Below are 16,813 nucleotides of genomic sequence, written 5' to 3'. Positions count from 1 at the left end.
GTGTGTGTGTGTGTGTGTGTCTGTGCACGCGTCTGTGCATGTGAGCTTGAGTGTCTGTGTGTGTGTCCAGCACCCATTAGAGCAGTGTCTTCCTAACTCACGTTATGTTCATGGCTTTTTACTTTGAACCAGCTCTCCTCAAAGCAACAGTAAACAATGTGATGAATCCACTCTCTGCTCCACCCTGAAGGGGAGAGCTGTGGACAGTTCCCAGGGGTCTGTCAGGGGGAGGGCTGGCAGCCAACAAGGAGGCCTGGAGACGCTGGATCAATGGCATCAGCCCAGAGCAGACAGCCCGGTCAATGAGGACGAGCTCCAGGACTCTGAGTCCAACAGGGCTCTGTATTTAAGACTCTGACGAGCTGGGTCCAGGCAGTGTTGTGCCTGAACGCGTTCATTGAACGATAGTTCATGAACTCGTTCATATTTTGGGCGAACGTGAACTGAACTTACTGTATTACTGCCTGATGAACGTTACTGCGAACTCCTTCATTCTGGTGTCTGAGAACGGCACGCTCACTCGGTTTAACTTCATTCAATAGGGGGATTATTTGTTTATCAACACGACGCGCAGAACGTCGTGTTGTTTCACCGGTTGCCATGGTTATCTCCGTGTGGTTAATTTGCTGTTGCGGTGATGTGCGCTAATAACAACAAATAAACCTTCGGTCTCGGGGGCTATTCCCCACTATTCACTTTGCCTTCGGCGAATAATTGTTGATTAATAGCCTAGATAGATAGATAGATAGATAGATAGATAGATAGATAGATAGATAGATAGATAGATAGATAGATAGATAGATAGACAGACAGACAGACAGACAGACAGACAGACAGACAGACACAGACAGACAGACAGACAGACAGACAGACAGACAGACAGACAGACAGACAGACAGACAGACAGACAGACAGACAGACAGATAGATAGATAGATAGATAGATTAGATAGATTAGATAGATAGATAGATTAGATAGATAGATAGATAGATAGATAGATAGATAGCCTAGTCAAGTCTTTATTAATACTAAACTACAAAAAATCGTCGGGAATTCATTTAGGTGATTCGGCTCACAGCCTACTTACGACATAATCGCTGTCACTAGATCTAAAGAAAACATTGACTTTCACTCGTGCTATTCACTGACAGTAAAAATAAATAACAGTGTCGTTATTGTACGCACTGCTGTTCGTTGACTAGCGCCAGTGCTCGTTGCTGCGTTACTAAATGATAGCAACTCTCCACTCATTCTCCTCTGACCATGCATTTAATTGGCTTTGACCATCAGATCTCGGCAATTCCTCATTCGCCCTCTCACGTCTGACAGGTTCGAAATGATACTGCTGTGGGCCATCATACATGTTACTTGTGGTTCTTGCCACCTCTTAGACGCCATAGTTCTAGTACTAGGCTGAGGCTACCTTCCACCACTCTCCCCAACATGACGTCGTAGCCGAATGGCGTTAGAAAACACCCGTTACTGCCAAAAAAGACAAAAACTGGACTTTAACACTATTTTGGAGACATTTTATAAATTATACACATATTTCGAGTGCTTTATGTACCCATTTATCAAAACTTCCGGTTAACCCGCCTTTAAACTGTAATCAGAAAACGCGGTTATATGCTATAGACCCTAAATTATCTGTCGAGTATCTGTGGTATAAAGGCTGAGACGAATTCCGAATTATAAATATGTACAATCCATAACGTTAACTCTCTGGCTCATAGCTCAGCGGACTAGAATATCTCATAGAATCATTGCTTGTTGGCCGGAAACGGAAAGGGGGGCTGTTTACGTTTTGTTGTAGTCTTTTTGCTCGGTTCTCCGTCCCAACAGTAGGGCTAGAACCGAGCGAAAAGACTACAACCAAACGTGAACACCCCCCCTTTCCGTTTCCGGTCAACGAGTAATGAGTCTTCCAAAGTAAATCAATAGGATTTACAAAATGCGCTAAATGTGCAATAAAACAAGATAGAAACTGTATTTCGCTATGATATTTGATTCAACCACTCTATTTCATCCTAGACAAACCACAAAGGGCGCTCAATGTTCAAAATACTGGAAAAAAATAATAGCTCGCAGCAACATATTGAAAAAAAGAACTATGAACTAGTTCATTTTTTGGGACTGTGAACTTAGTTAAAAAAATGAACTAGTTCATTTTAAAATGTGTGAACTGAACTTTGAACTAGTTCACGTAGAAAGTGAACTTTCCCAACACTGAGGACTTCACAGGAGGAACAAGACCTGGTGGAAGTTCTTTAATTAGACCTGTAATCATGGTGAAAGCTAAAATGTCCCAGGGTTATTGATACATGAGGAGGTTCAATGACTGAACCAGAGTTGAACCAAAGCATTGACGACGTGGTTAATGTGTTTGAGGAGATCAAGGTCTGTTGCGGTCACTGAGCCAGATGTCCTCAGATCCTGAGAGTCTATATTTAGTTTCCCTAGCTTATTGTAAAGGTGAGCTACTTACCCATCTGGAAAATAAAGTCCAAGCGATGCATTATCGATGGCTTTTAACGAACAGAATCCATCTCATGGAAAATATTAACACACACACATAGGCACAGACACACGCACACACACACACACACACACACACACACACACACACACACACACACACACACACACACACACACACACACATAAGCATAGCATAGCATATCTTGAGATAGTGAACACACATGCAAATACACTTATACACAAACATGCATGCACACACACATACACAAACACATTCACACACACTTACACTTATACACACACACACCCACACACACTTACGCATACAATGAGCTCTGTTCAGTTGTCTTCAACTAATTGAAAGCATCATAATATGTCATGTTTCAGAGCCCCCCCGGGGGGCCTGAGGCTGTGTGGGCGCTGGAGAATTCACCGGATGAAGGATGGATTGGCGGAAGTACAGCAGCAGCTCTACCGGAGCCTGAAGCAGGCAGCGGCGGCTGATGTGTGTAATTAAGTGTTTTTTCCATCTAACTGGCGCCTGAGCGACTAAAACACATTGCAGACATATTTTGTGTGTGTGGGTCTGTGTGTATCTGTGTGTGCGTGCATGTCTGTGTGTGTGTGTGTGTGTGTGTGTGTGTGCGTGTGTGTGTGCGTGCGTGCATGCGTGTGTGTGTGTGTGTGTGTGTGTGTGTGCGTGCGTGCGTGCGTGCGTGTGTGTGTGTGTGTCTGTGTGTGTGCATGTGTGTGTGTGTGTCTGGTTGGGATTTGTTTTAGGAAGAAGCGGTTTCATTACATAATCTTTGGGATCACGATTCCTGACTCTTCTACCAGCTAATCCGGTAACGTGATGTCCTAAAAGGCCATTCTTGGCCTGAAAAAGATCAGGAGGACATTCTGTTGACGCGGTTCTGTTCGGTCAAGTCTGTTAAATTAGGTTTTGTTCATATGAATGAGTTCTCGGCTTATATTTAGACCACATAGATGTCAAAAATAGTCATCTAATAGATGTCGTTATGTCGATATGTCAAGAATACGTCAACAAATTGGGCTGAATTGCAGGGCTAAATTAGGACTAAATTAGAATCTAACAGAATCTAATCTATATATATTTTATATAATTACGATATTATTAGGTTATATAAACATTTGTATGCGATTCTTAAAAAATGTATTTATTTATAACCAATATAATAATTATAATACCTTTTAATTTATGGATTATTTGTTTTGTTTTAACCCAGTTTCACCATGTATCAAATAAAACAAACTGCCACAGCAGGCTAATTGACTTTTTTATTAGTTATACATAAATTAAATAAACAAAGACCTTATTTCCACCCAATTACATTAACAACAATCTCAACATTAGCGATGCATCTCATATGTTGGGTCATGCTCAAATGCTAGTGTTGTTATCGTGCAGAGCCCAGACAGTGAGTTCAGCTATAGGTCAGTAGGGAACAGGTAGGAGGCGGGCATCTCGCTCAAGGTCTTACTGGTAGGCTGTCGGTACTGGGGATCAAACCCAGGACCTCTCAGCGAGTCAAACACCTAGGGCACGACACCAACCAGCCCCCCCAAAGTTATGTAAATGAATACTGACTTGGTACACCAACGCCGACATCAACCAGTATGTACACCCCAATCGTTGAGTATCGACACCCGATCAAACACTCATCCACCTCTGCCCAATGCATAGAACGTAACACAGTAACACAAGGTCATGCAGAAGAGAGAGTCATGGTCTGTGGAAGTGACCAGGCAGCAACGTAATACAGTACAGTAACTAGATACAGAAGCTTAACTTACGTAAGCCTAACGTATGCATGTGACACCAACAGCAACGTCTTAGTTCTGTAAGAGTCTCAGCCCTTTGGTTAATGTCTCTGCAGCAGTTGCCTTAGTATAAGTATTGATCCCTGCAAAGGTAAGAAGTGTTTCCATACAAGATACAGTATCTGACACATCACAAAGTTCTCAGATAACAGCACACACTTCACCGTACGCTGACAGGGTTATAAACAAAGAGCATGGAGGGGAGTCTGAGAGATCAGGAGTCCATCCTCTGAAGACGGATTCTCTTTTGCTGCACGTTGTCCTGTCCTACACTTTCAGATCTTCCCAAGTCTTCCTAGGGGAAGGATCAATGGACCAATCAACCGGTTAAGCCTTCAGGCCATCTGGTTGGACGGTGTGCCAGCGTGCCGTCTCCAACTGCCCCCGACGGCACATCTCCTTCCAGTGTCCTTGTCCCGCCTCCGGAGCAGAGCAGCCAATCAGCACGCTGCCGAGCACGCTGCTCTTGGTGTACAGACGGCCCTGAGGAAACAGAGAGGTCGTCGGGTTAGTGGGTTCAGTCTGGTTTAGTCCGGTTTCTATCTGGATAACATTGTCAAAGGGCTTCGCTGAACCCTAAGCCATGAAGACAAGAAGGTATGCGCCAAACCAGAAGCCTTAAGAACTCATTCTTCAGAGGGATGGTCCTTCTGAACGGACGAGCCTTAGATGGCGACCAGACAGGCGGAGTATAGGAGGAAAATAACCCCTGAATTAACGGAAATATGATCCTCACCCTAACCCTCAAACAGAAGGAGGAATAACACAAGTCCCGGTCACTGGAAAGACTAGAGTCACTTGACAACATCGCCACACGTTAAGACCTTACCTGCATGACAACGAACTCCAAGAGCAACGGCAGCTCGCTGATGTCGCCGGCGGGCAGGTCGAACAGGAAGGGAGCGTTCCAGACTGGGTTGGAGCCCGCCGTGCCCTTGGTCTCTTTGGAGGCAATCACTTTACCGTCCTGTCGCAGGTTGATGACAACGTAGTGGTCTGTGGGGGACAGGAGACACAGTTCATCAGCTCGTTTTGTATTTCAGGTTGTTAAAGATGATGCTCCCCAAGCCTGGGTTAGCAGATATCAAGGGGTTTGTAGGGTGGCACCAGGGTTCATGTTAATAAATAAAGGTACTCTATGTAATCTCTGAACCGCCAGGAACAACAAAGGGACTCCATTACGTCAATGTTCTTTGCACCTTTGCAACAAAAGAAAGAGAATCACACAGCGCATTGATTTCTATATGTCACTTGTCCGTGCTGGTTCAGCGTAATCGGAGCAGAGCTTCAGTAAGATGAAGTGGCATATCACAGTGAGAGCGAAGGAAATGACACTCGGCTTTGGAGCCAGGAGATCGAATTACACCCTGGTGAGGTCCGGTGCTCTTTCATCTCGGTCAGGACTTTATGGCTCCTGCTCATGAAACAAATGCATCTCTCTCAGGCAGGGCTTCCGTGATAAACAGAGCGGAGCCTGACCTGGTTCCACCGAGGGGTCGGGTGGAGGTGGACGGAGGCCAGGTCAGGAAGAACTGGTCAGGAACAGCCAGAGATGTTAATGGTTTCGGGGCATGTCTCTGTTGCAACTGCTGACAAAAATGGTGCTTACTGGGAGGCTACAAGTCAAAGAATCATGGATGCATAGAAATATGAAGTGATGATTATTATTTTGTAATTAATAAGTTCTACCCGTAGGCATGACCTACGGGTAGAACTTTCTGGGTGTGGCCTACAGGGGACAGAACCTTCTGGGTGTGGCCTAGAGGTCGAACCTTCTGGGCGTGGCCTACAGGTAGAGCCTCCTGGGCGTGGCCTACAGGTAGAACTTTCTGGGTGTGGCCTACAGGGTATAGAACCTTCTGGGTGTGGCCTAGAGGTCGAACCTTCTGGGCGTGGCCTACAGGTAGAGCCTCCTGGGCATGGCCTACAGGTAGAACCTCCTGGGCGTGGTCTACCGGTAGAACCTCCTGGGCATGGTTTACAGGTAGAATATTTGGGGCGTGGCATACAGGTAGAACCTCCTGGGCGTGGTCTACCGGTAGAACCTCCTGGGCGTGGCTACAGGTAGAATATTTGGGGCGTGGCCTTCACTTATAACCTCCTGGGCGTGGTCTACAGGTAGATCCTCCTTGTTCCAGCTCCGCTCACCTGGGGCTCCGGGCATTCGGGTGAGCTTCACCAGGCTCTCGGCCTTGCGGACCATCACCTTGAGCCTCTGGGCCAGGGCCTGGTACTGCAGCAGGATGAACAGCTGGCCCAGGGCGCGGCCGGGCGCCGCGGAGCTCCTCCTCCGGGCCAGCGAGTCCTGAGAGCTCATGCTCTGAGCGGAGGAAGAGGGGAGAGAAAGACAGGAAGTTCATCAGGCAGATGTTTCCTGTTTGTATGGCAAGGGTGAGCGAGAAGGGCGGGTCTCTCCGCAGCGTACAGACGTGCAGTAAAGAGATGGTAATGAGATCGTTCTCTTCATTCAAACCGGGACTTCTTTATCCCTCTCTTTGGAGAGTGATATTCTGCGATCTGTGGTCTGCGTCTCAGTTTGAAAAGCGGAGATGATTTGATGCTCGTGACGCAGTCAGATTCAATGTGTAAATGCTTCATACAAATCAATAATTTGTTTTTTATAGGGGTTACATCTTTGAAATACTTACTCCAAAAGAGATTTCCTAAAGCCTTCGAGATCATTGATGGCAGGCTGGAAGTTAAACTCACTGGTTCTGTATCACAAGTAAATTATTTTCGCTAGACAAATCCTTAATTCTTAACTAATAGGATTGTTTGGTTGGTAATCAAATGGATGGTTGGGTGATTTAGCGTTCAAATAATCAGATCAATAACAGCAAGGGTTTTAGCTACATCGTTGTACAGTCATCAATTCAGTTTTGATCATGTGGTTACTAGGATGAGTGATCAAACTTCCTCTATTATGGCAATTTTTCTTAAACTTAAATTGGAACTCAACATTCTCGTGATCCATCCTCCATCATCCGAGCTCCACCTGCCAGGCCTTGCTCAGAGGCACTTCAGCAGTGGACCTCACCCTGCCCAGCCTTTTCCAGTATGAGAGGCTGGTCGTTACAGGGCGAACACTGAGCCTGCGGAGTCATCTGCGGTGGACTGCGTCTAATCGCCTGCTTCTCTTGTTTCCACTACCTGCTCCATCAGCCCTTCAGTATGACTCACCCTCTAATGCTACGTCACCCCCCAGCTCTCCATGGCTGCCAGGAACTCATCATAAACACCCCGCTCCCCAACCGAGTGCCTGGTTCATCCATATTTCAGCCTGACTGAGGCGTACCGCGTGAGGAAAGCAATGGATCGGCATTCTCTTTGCCCACATCGTGATTCCTAAATGTGTCACCTCACGATATCATTGGCTGAGCAAAGACGAGTTTCAGTTTTTTAATGATTTTCGCGTGTTTATGTACTGAGATTCAGTCAATATAGCGATTCTTTAACAAATGCGACAAGTTAAGAGGATGTTTTTTTGTTTGTCTTTAGTGCTGCTAAATGTACGGTCTAATGCACGGGTTCATCATTGGGGTCTGGGTTCTACAGACCCATGTGTCAGCCAATGTTCTGAGGGTGAAAGTGTTTGAACAGAATCGAATACAGTGGATGTGAATCCACTACAGGGGAACACACAACAGCGCCCTCTGTAGGACGGCCCAAGAACATGTTTCCGCTGAGATTGCATCGACGCAGGCCTGCCTGCCTCCCTTAAAGGCTGAACACAGGATAAATCAGTCATGGTCCTAACAGCCTCCGGCCTGCGGGGCATGGTATGTACAGTAACCCTCCGGCCGTCACCAGTCTTTCACTAACGTCCTCTGGCAGTAGGGACATCGCAGAGGGCAAGGCGTGGGCGATCAGCCAGATCGCTGTAGTGTTTGTGTGCAGCTCTGCCGTTACTATGGCAATGTCACCATGCCTAACCGCAGTGGAAAAATGTCTAACAGGGAGAACTGATTAGGCACTGCATTCCTTCATGGATAAAACATGATACGGGCTAATCATAGCCTCCTAGTCGCGTGTGAACCCCTATCTGTTCCATCAACTGACCAGGCACTTTAAGAAAAACAAGGTGTAACCACTGTGTGTTGCTGTAAACCTCTCGCATCCTGTGGAAGGATGCAAAACTCTCTGTTGCATATGCAACGGAGAGTGTGCCACGGCAATTGCAATGGTATTTGCGTCCGTAGGTGCAAATATACAGTAAATACTTTGTTAACTGAGTGAGAAAGCAACCTCATCCTTACCTTCTTCAGCTTGGTCTTGGCCGGGCTGAGCTCCCTGACGTAGCTGGAGGTGGTGTCGGGCTCCCAGTCCATCTCCGCACAGGGCATCTCCACCCGGCCCACCACCGCCTCCCGCAGGCCGGAGAAGTCCCGGGCGTGCACGGCCAGCGTGAGGGTGCAGGCGCGGAGCTCCTCCAGCGAGCCCACCTGCAGCAGGAAGCTGTGGTCGTGGAGCTCGGGGCTGAGGCTGCGGCGCCGGGAGGGGGCGTGCTGCGGGGAGGGGCGCAGCGGCGGCAGGCTGACGCGCACCGACACGCCGTGGCGTCTCCGCGGAGCCGTGCCCGTCAGCCCGCCGATGCTGACGGCCAGGATGCCGCGGGCGGGTGAGAAGGTCACCGAGAAGTGGAGCAGCGTGGGGGGCTTGGACGGTGGCGTGGCAGCGGCACCGGAGCCGTACTGCGGGCAGGACGACCCCGCCGGGGTCATGGCGCTGGCCTCACCGTACGACAGGAAGCTGTCGGCGCTCACGGTGCTGCGGCGGTCCATGGCGCGCCGCGTCCGCGACACAAGGTTGAGCTTTGGCAGTGAGGGGAGGGAGGCCCGTCCGCGCCGGGGGGCCGCCGCCCGGGGTGTGCAGGGCACGGCGGGGGAGCTGAGGCGCCGCAGGGGGGGGAGGGGCTCTGGGGAGCGCCCCCCGCCGGTGTCGGGGGGCAGTGAGCAGAGGCGGTCCTCACCGGGGGAGGGGCCGCACCCCAGGGCGGGCAGCTCCAGCACCTCCCCATCCAGCTCCTCGTACTGCTGCTTGACGGGCAGCGTGCGCGGGGACGGGCTGCGGATCACCGGGGCCCCCGCCTCCTTGTCCAGGGCCGAGAGGCGGCCCCGGCGCCTCCTCCGCCAGCAGAGGACGCAGCTGAGCACCAGCAGCCAGCAGAACACGGCCAGACCCACGGCTAGCAGCACCTGCAGGTGGACTAGACACACAGACCGGGTGAGGAAGGGGTGAGGACCAGGGAGGAGGGGGAGGGAGGGGAGAGAGAGAGAGAGGGGGGGGAGAGGGGGGAGGGAAGGGACCCAGCCAGGCGGAGAGAGGGGAGAGGGAGAGAGGGGGAGAGAGAGGGGGGAGAGAGAGGGAGGGAGAGAGGGGAGAGAGAGGGGGAGGGAAGGGACCCAGCCAGGGGGAGAGCGAGGGAGGGAGGGAGAGAGGGGGGAGAGAGAGAGAGAGAGAGAGAGAGAGAGGGAGGGAGAGGGGGGGAGAGAGAGAGAGAGGGGGGGGGAGAGGAAGATAGAGGGGGGGGGAGAGGGTGGGAGAGAGGGGAGAGAGAGGGGGAGGGAAGGGACCCAGCCAGGGGGAGAGCGAGGGAGGGAGGGAGAGAGGGGGGAGAGAGAGAGAGAGAGAGAGAGAGGGAGGGAGAGGGGGGGAGAGAGAGAGAGAGGGGGGGGAGAGGAAGATAGAGGGGGGAGAGAGAGGGGGGGAGAGAGAGGGAGGGAGAGGGGGGGAGAGAGCGAGAGAGAGAAAGAGACGTGATTGACATACATTTCATTTCTTGGTTTTGTTTGTGTATTCAAACCCAAACAAAACCAACTATCTTGCTCAATATAACGTTTTATTAAATTGTCTTAAAGGATCAGAACTCAATTGATGGTGATTTGGGTTTAATGCAAAATAGAGATAAGAGACAAAATAGTGCAACTATAAAGATAAACAGGATACCAAAAGACAAATAGTAAACCTAAGATCTAGTCCTAAACAATGAACACACAAACAGCCAACCAACTGACGCAGCTGACAGTTCAACAGAGCAGCTCACTGATCACTGAGTTACTGAAGTTTTTGCCTTCCGCCCCAAACAACAACACAACCTGAGCAGCAGCACACAAGGCTTTACAGTATAAGATCTCTGCTCATGACACTCTCCTCTTTGCAAACCGTTCCTTCAGGAGAAAGGTGGGAAGGAAAAGAGCGATCCAGCTTAGACCCAAAGCCTCAGTCTGCTCAGATCTTGTTGTGTCTGTGCCCCCTTCCCTAATGAGATCTCAGAGGAAATGTCTCGGCCCTATAATCACATTGCTTCCGTGGTGGACCCTGACTCGATCGCAGCTCTGACCCCAACTACGGACGCCAACGACTGTACATGAGCCTCATTTCCTGTCACCCTTCTGCATTAAATACACACTGTCTGTCAGGGCTGATGACTCATACATCAAACCACCTTCATCTGACCAGTGGGTCAAATTGTGTAAATCCAAATTGGATTACCATATTTAAACTCTCCATGAAATGAATTGTACAAATGTTTGTTAAGATCATCACATCACATAACACATCATTCGTAGGCGTATATGATTTGACATTTATATTCTTCCCATATTCGACAATGGATATAAAAAGCTCTGTTAAATATTCTGAACTCTTTCCTATTGACCTCCATGTCTATATTTCCCATGCGTTTCTTTTCTCCGTTCATGTTTCCGTTTGGCCGGCAGGACGAGGCTGCAGTGAGTCACCAGCCGCTAAACGATCCTCGTCACATCCATCGTAGTGGTTATAATATTTATGCAATTAGGCCTATATCCATAAAATAGCCTTATGGCAGAGAAACATCTGCCAAACTAAATTGTCGCTGTGCAGTGATAATTAACAGGAATTTTCTGGGAAAAGCGAGTTGAATTCTATCTGATTTTGTTAATATGCAATGAATTTGAAACTAAGTGCACTTACTTAGTAGTCTTCATTCAAGAATTATTTTCAACAATTTTCAATCTAGCTATCACACAAATGTCTCCTTATGTTAACGGTATTCATGAAATTTCAGCTCAAAGCATAATCCATTCCTTATTATAAAACTTACACTGAATAAAGTACCGCTTGAGGCTCTGAATAACAGTTTGTTATTCAGAGTTGTTTACAGTTTAAGATGGGCTCACCTGAGAGAGTGTATTGCGTCATGTTCCCCGCTGTGTTCGTGTTGTCCTGTGGTCAGCTGGTGTGTAGTGTAGTTAGTGAGTGCAGCAGCGGTGTTTTAGTGAGTGCTCTCCATCACCACACTGCGGTGCGGGTCGTTGGCAGTCTCCCGTCCAATCACAACTTTGAGTGACGCCGATGCTCGATTCGCTCTAAAGGGAGCGCGTAGGAGGCAGCGGCAGCGTTCAGACCCGCCCATGGAGCAGCGCCGCCGCGTGACGTCGTAGCCCCGCTGAATGGGTTTACGAGAACGTCTCGTGAGGGGATCCGGTGTTTACATCCATCATCACGGCGCTGCCGTCCTCATACCGGAAAGGCGTTTATGTGCATCTATTCATAACGATGAACGGGAGAAGAGCATACCCCTAAAAATACGTTTTAACTCTTTACCTCATCTTATAGAAGTAACGCTCGCTCTCGCTCTGTCTCTCTCTCTCTCTCCTCTCTCTGTCTCTTCTCCCCATCTCCCTCCCCCTCTCTCTCCCGCCTCTCTCTCTCCCTCTCTCTCTCTCTCTTCCCTCTTTCTCCCCCCCTCTCTGTCTCTATTTCCCTCTCTCCCCCTCCCATCTCCCTCCCTCTCTCCCCCCTTTGCTCTCTCCCTCCCTCCCTCCCCCTCTTCTCTCCCACCTCTCTCTCTTCCTCCCCCGCCCCTCTCTCTCCCCCCCTTCTCTCTCTCATCCCTGTTGCTGACTAATCCACCATAGATGTCTTCAGACTAGGCTAACACAACACACGCGTTGTTCTTATTACACTTCAAGTGAAGTCAAGGCAATTTTATTTATAGCAGATTTCCTACACACGGCAGACTAAATGTGCTTCACCTTAAACACGGCATATAATAAAATAAAACAGGTTAAAAAGGTTCACTGAAAGACTTTAAATAAAATAATAAGTGAGAATTACATTATGGTGGAGCAGAAAAGCAAAGGTGGTCAAAAACGTTTCAAGTCAGGGTTGGAGCAAGTCTCAGATCTTCAGGAAGTTTATTTGTGCACGTGTGTAATAACTTGCATTAGTGAACGTAATATTAAGAAGATTAATTATTATTATTAGTAGTAGTAATAGTAATATTAGGTCTGTTGTTGTACATCATCATTTAAAATGAGTCGAAACAAACAAAATTTGGCAGTAGTAAGGAAATGTTAACATGGTGCAAATTCGCCTTTGGCTCAGAAGCACCTCTGATGTGTCTGGTCAGAGGATGGCTAAGGAGCCTGCAGGCTTTTCCTCAGCTCCATCTCCAGAGTCCAGACCAACCACACACATTCTCAGAGGCTGTAGGCCCTGGAAGTGCATCCCTGGAGAAGGGACAAGCCGAGAAGCTCAGCACACATCACACATCCTCAGGCTGTGGTTGGAGATGCGTGGGAGGGGCGTCACTTCGACACACACTAACCCTAACCAGAGTGATAGATATAACAGAGTGGCCACATTTCCATTGGACTCCGTTGTAGGGCTGGGCGATATGGGCCAAAATGAATATCTCGATATTTTATTTACTATATCTCGATACACGATATATATCTCGATATATTTTGAATCTCCTCTAGAGCACACCATAAATGCTCGATTCAACCATGTCTGGCATAATGTTACTACATGTTATAATAATTTGAGTATTCCTGCAACATAAGTCTGCATGTAGATTACATGAAACAACATATTGTTTAAACTCATTAGTGCTTTCTATTGGAAGAATTTAGAACTTGCGCATAAGAAAAGGAAAATCACAGCAAGTTAGATTTACCAACACAGCATTTATTCAAACCGTTAATTATTTTCGAGCAAAAACAGCTCAAAGCCGTTTTTTGTTCCACATCTTCCTTTCGGTAGCCAAACCACTGCCAGACGACGGATCCTGTACTATTCTTTTTGGAAACCAAATCCTCCGTTTCCATCATCTTTTCTCTATCTCTCGCTGTTCTCACTCAACGGTAGGAGATGAGTGACCGGTCGCTGTTGTCACTCACCGGTCGCGTGTGTGACGTCACACACGCGACCGTCACACACGCGCGTAGAATCCTAGAATCTCGCGGGGGGAGTGAGTGTGTTTAATGCATATGAGTCTGTGAGGCAGAGAGCCACAGGAAAGAGCGAGAGAAGGGAACACAACGAGTATGCCGGCGGCGGCAAAAAGAAACATTACGTGCCAATTTGTATTCGATGTTCGCGACAGGGGCATTTTATACATCGCCTGGAGAACATCTCGCGATACATCGCATATATTCGATATATCGCCCAGCCCTACTCCGTTGTAGCCGTTTTTGCTGCATACTTCCGGGGTATGGAGCCTCGCATAGTTCCAAAACATCCATTTACGTCGTAGGAGATCATGCATTTCCATTGCTGGCTCGAGTAACTTCTGAGATAAGTGCATTAAATAGCTACCTGTTGTGTCTCTACAGACTGTGTGGATACTTATGATGAAAAACGACAGGGAGGAATATGCATAGAAACGTGGCTACTTTAATAGCAGGCGTACAGCAACATGACCATGTCTGTTCCTCTTACAGACTCATCTTGTCTGGCAACTCATGGTTACACAGTTACTTCGATTATACCGCGCCCCCTAAAGGCATAACAGTATATAACATGTTTTCCATTCAAACACCACACTACCTCTTTTGAATTGACAACTGTCTATATTGTATCAGAGGCCCTTTATGATGCATATACTGATATTTATTTGTATATGGACAGCGTAGTTATGAATATTTTTTATCTTGTAGACAACCGATTGCCTGCTAGTTTGTTAGCTTGATTTCACCATCTGTGAAGGTATCTCCGGGGGTAAATTGATTAAATTGCTACCTCTTTGGAATTGTCAACCCTCTATATTATATCAGAGGGCCTTTATGAAGCGTATACTGATCTTTATTTGTATGTGCACAGCGTAATTATATATATATTTTTTCTTGGTAGACGACCGATTTTCAATCATTGCCTGCTAGTTAGTCAGCTCGATTTTGCCAGCTGTGAAGGTATCACTACACCAGAAGTTAGGTAGTGAATCTCTGACAACTTCTATTTAGTTAGTTATTGATGTAGGATTACTAGGATCAATAAGGTTGATTAACCACGGGTTTAATCTGCTGAACCTGACGGTGTTAGCTACGGTGTTGGAGTACTTTGTGTCTGACGCTATAGCTAGTAGAAATAAGGTTGCTTTTGTTAGTTATACCCTTGAAAAGGCTGTTGGATTACATATATGAATAGAAATTATTCCACACAAAAAATATAGGCCATAACGATGAGCTTTCAAATGTTATTACACAGACAGTGACATTCTTTTTTTTCATAATGTAAGCTTCTGGCCACCCCTTCCCCAACTTGGCAGCAATTTGGCCATGTGTGGGGAAACTTATTGACCTACAGGCTATTCAAGGTCTTGTCTGATTATCTTCACTCTTCTGCAGGTGGTGGCTGCTGGTGCTGGTGGTGGTGGCTGCTGCTGCTGGTGGTGTATGCGGCTGATGGTGTATGCTGCTGATGGTGGATGCTGATAGCGGTGGCGGCTGCTGGTGCTGGTGGCTTTAGCTGGCTGGTGCCGGCAAACACTGCTGCTGCAGGTTGCTGCTGCTTGAGGCGATGGCTGCTTCAGCTGGCTGGTGGTGGCGAAGGATGGTGGTGTCGACTTCTGCTGCTAGTGGTGGCGGCTTGTGCTGGCGACGGCTGTTGGTGGTGGCGACTGCTGGTGGCTGGTGGTGGCGGTGGCGACTGCTCAGATTGTTGTCCTTCCTTTCGACCTGATGCACTTTACTATCCTTAACCTCATCCTGTTGTATGTGGAGTATTTTCTTTGTTTATTAATAACTTATAATATTCCTCCCTGTTCCTTAACTTTGTCCTTGTTTTACAACTTAGATATACACGCACACCTGTTTACACATTTGTTGTTCTTGTTCCACACATGACTAACTTTGTTTTATTTATTGATACCCCCTGGCTCTACTTTGCTGTTCTAGTTCACACTTACTGTATGTTTGCTTCATTGTTCTTGGAATCTTTTTTTTTTTTTAGATTTTTTTCTAAACACTGGGTCCAGCTTTACATGGTGCATCCTCCTTTGCAGCGTGCAGATGTTAGGCAGTGGAATCTGCATTTGCTGGAGAGTTTTATAACCAGTGATCCATTTTACTTGTATTGCTTTTTTAATTGTCTCCTTTCCTCACCGTATTCTTCTCTTGTTAACACTAATATATTCAATATTCATCCCTGTTCCTTCACTTTGTTCTGGTTTTTCAAGTTTGATACACACACACATTCTTGTTGTGTCACCCATTGTTTAATAAAAGTACTATTTCATTCATCCAAGCGTAATGATTTGTTATTCTTTAATATATGTGATACTTTGTGTATAGCTTAGTCTTAAAAGTATCATGGTTGTGTGGTCAGCTCCTGCCTCATCAGAAGAAGTTGCCTGGAAAAAATAAATGCTAAATGGACTGTTGCTACTCTGCTTTCTCAAGCGCTCTCTGGGTAAGTGAATCGAATTACAAGCAAAATCAAGGAAATCCAATAGTCCAGTTGCGCAAAACTGAACATTTTGAATCGTCTTTGATTTCAGAACAGATGTAAGGTAAAAGTTAAGGAAGCCACTAAACTCAGTAGCCTAGTGCTACCCATGCTAACACAAACGTGAAGCTTTCCCTCAAACTTAGAAAACGTGTTTCTTAATTTATATTTACCATATTTTTTTTTAAATATTTTTCAATATTGCAATCTTCTTCAGTCCCATTGAAGAACACGGCAGCGCGGGGTGTTTTGGAACTATACAGGCTTACATGAACCACGTGACCACCCTGCCGGCGAGATCAGAGAGTGTCGCAACTCTTCTCTCTCTATGGCTCTGACCCTAACCATAACCCTCGCTTTTGCCAGACTGCTCATATATACTCTACATGCGTAGCACACACCGCCTACAGTGTGGACCCATTTAACCCCTTTTGTATGAGATGCGCTCACAGGTCAAACAGTGCCCATGCCTTATTATATTATATTGTTATATGCCAGTTCTGTTGCAAGATATGTGAACATGGGGTGTCGAGACAAGCCCTTAGCTTCAGGTCCACTCTGCCAGATGGGTGAAGGGAACCCCTTTTTTTTTTTTAACTCAAGCCTTCTGTAATGTGTTTGCACATGCCTCTTTTTCTTGGGGGACAGACAGCTCTCCCGTTAGATAAGTGGTCCCAAGTTTCATGAAGTATAATCTTCTGTATTTTCTACAACTTGATGATTTCATAACCATCCTTTTGTGTATTAGCATTAGAAAGTAGTCCTCGGGTGCAACACTGAG

General features: G+C 47.1%; 1 protein-coding gene across 1 annotated transcript; it reads right to left on the bottom strand.

Annotated features, from left to right (window-relative positions):
• Positions 1-3,960: 3,960 nt before the first annotated feature.
• Positions 3,961-11,570, bottom strand: LOC307076103 (synaptotagmin-4). Its single transcript, XM_079736979.1, has 5 exons — positions 11,481-11,570; positions 8,577-9,526; positions 6,469-6,640; positions 5,150-5,316; positions 3,961-4,803 (listed from the first exon to the last, which is right to left on the bottom strand). Exons 1-5 carry the CDS (start codon positions 11,500-11,502, stop codon positions 4,648-4,650), a joined length of 1,467 nt encoding a protein of 488 aa, XP_079593105.1. The 5' UTR covers positions 11,503-11,570; the 3' UTR covers positions 3,961-4,647.
• Between the last annotated feature and the right edge of the window lie 5,243 nt (positions 11,571-16,813).

This window comes from Pollachius pollachius, assembly GCF_949987615.1.
Source record: "Pollachius pollachius genome assembly, chromosome: 5".
Lineage (NCBI taxonomy): Eukaryota > Metazoa > Chordata > Actinopteri > Gadiformes > Gadidae > Pollachius > Pollachius pollachius.
The sequence above is the reverse complement of the archived record's forward strand: the minus strand, read 5'-3'. Positions and strand labels throughout refer to the sequence as shown.

Bases quoted from the DNA above. Each gene is read 5' to 3' on its own strand.
- LOC307076103 (XM_079736979.1), bottom strand. From the start codon at position 11,502: ATGACGCAATACACTCTCTCAG. The intron at 5,317-6,468 runs GTGAGCGGAGCT...TGTCCCCCACAG, and splicing joins CCGAATGCCCGGAGCCCCAG to ACCACTACGTTGTCATCAAC. The intron at 4,804-5,149 runs GTAAGGTCTTAA...CTGTTTCCTCAG, and splicing joins TGGAGTTCGTTGTCATGCAG to GGCCGTCTGTACACCAAGAG.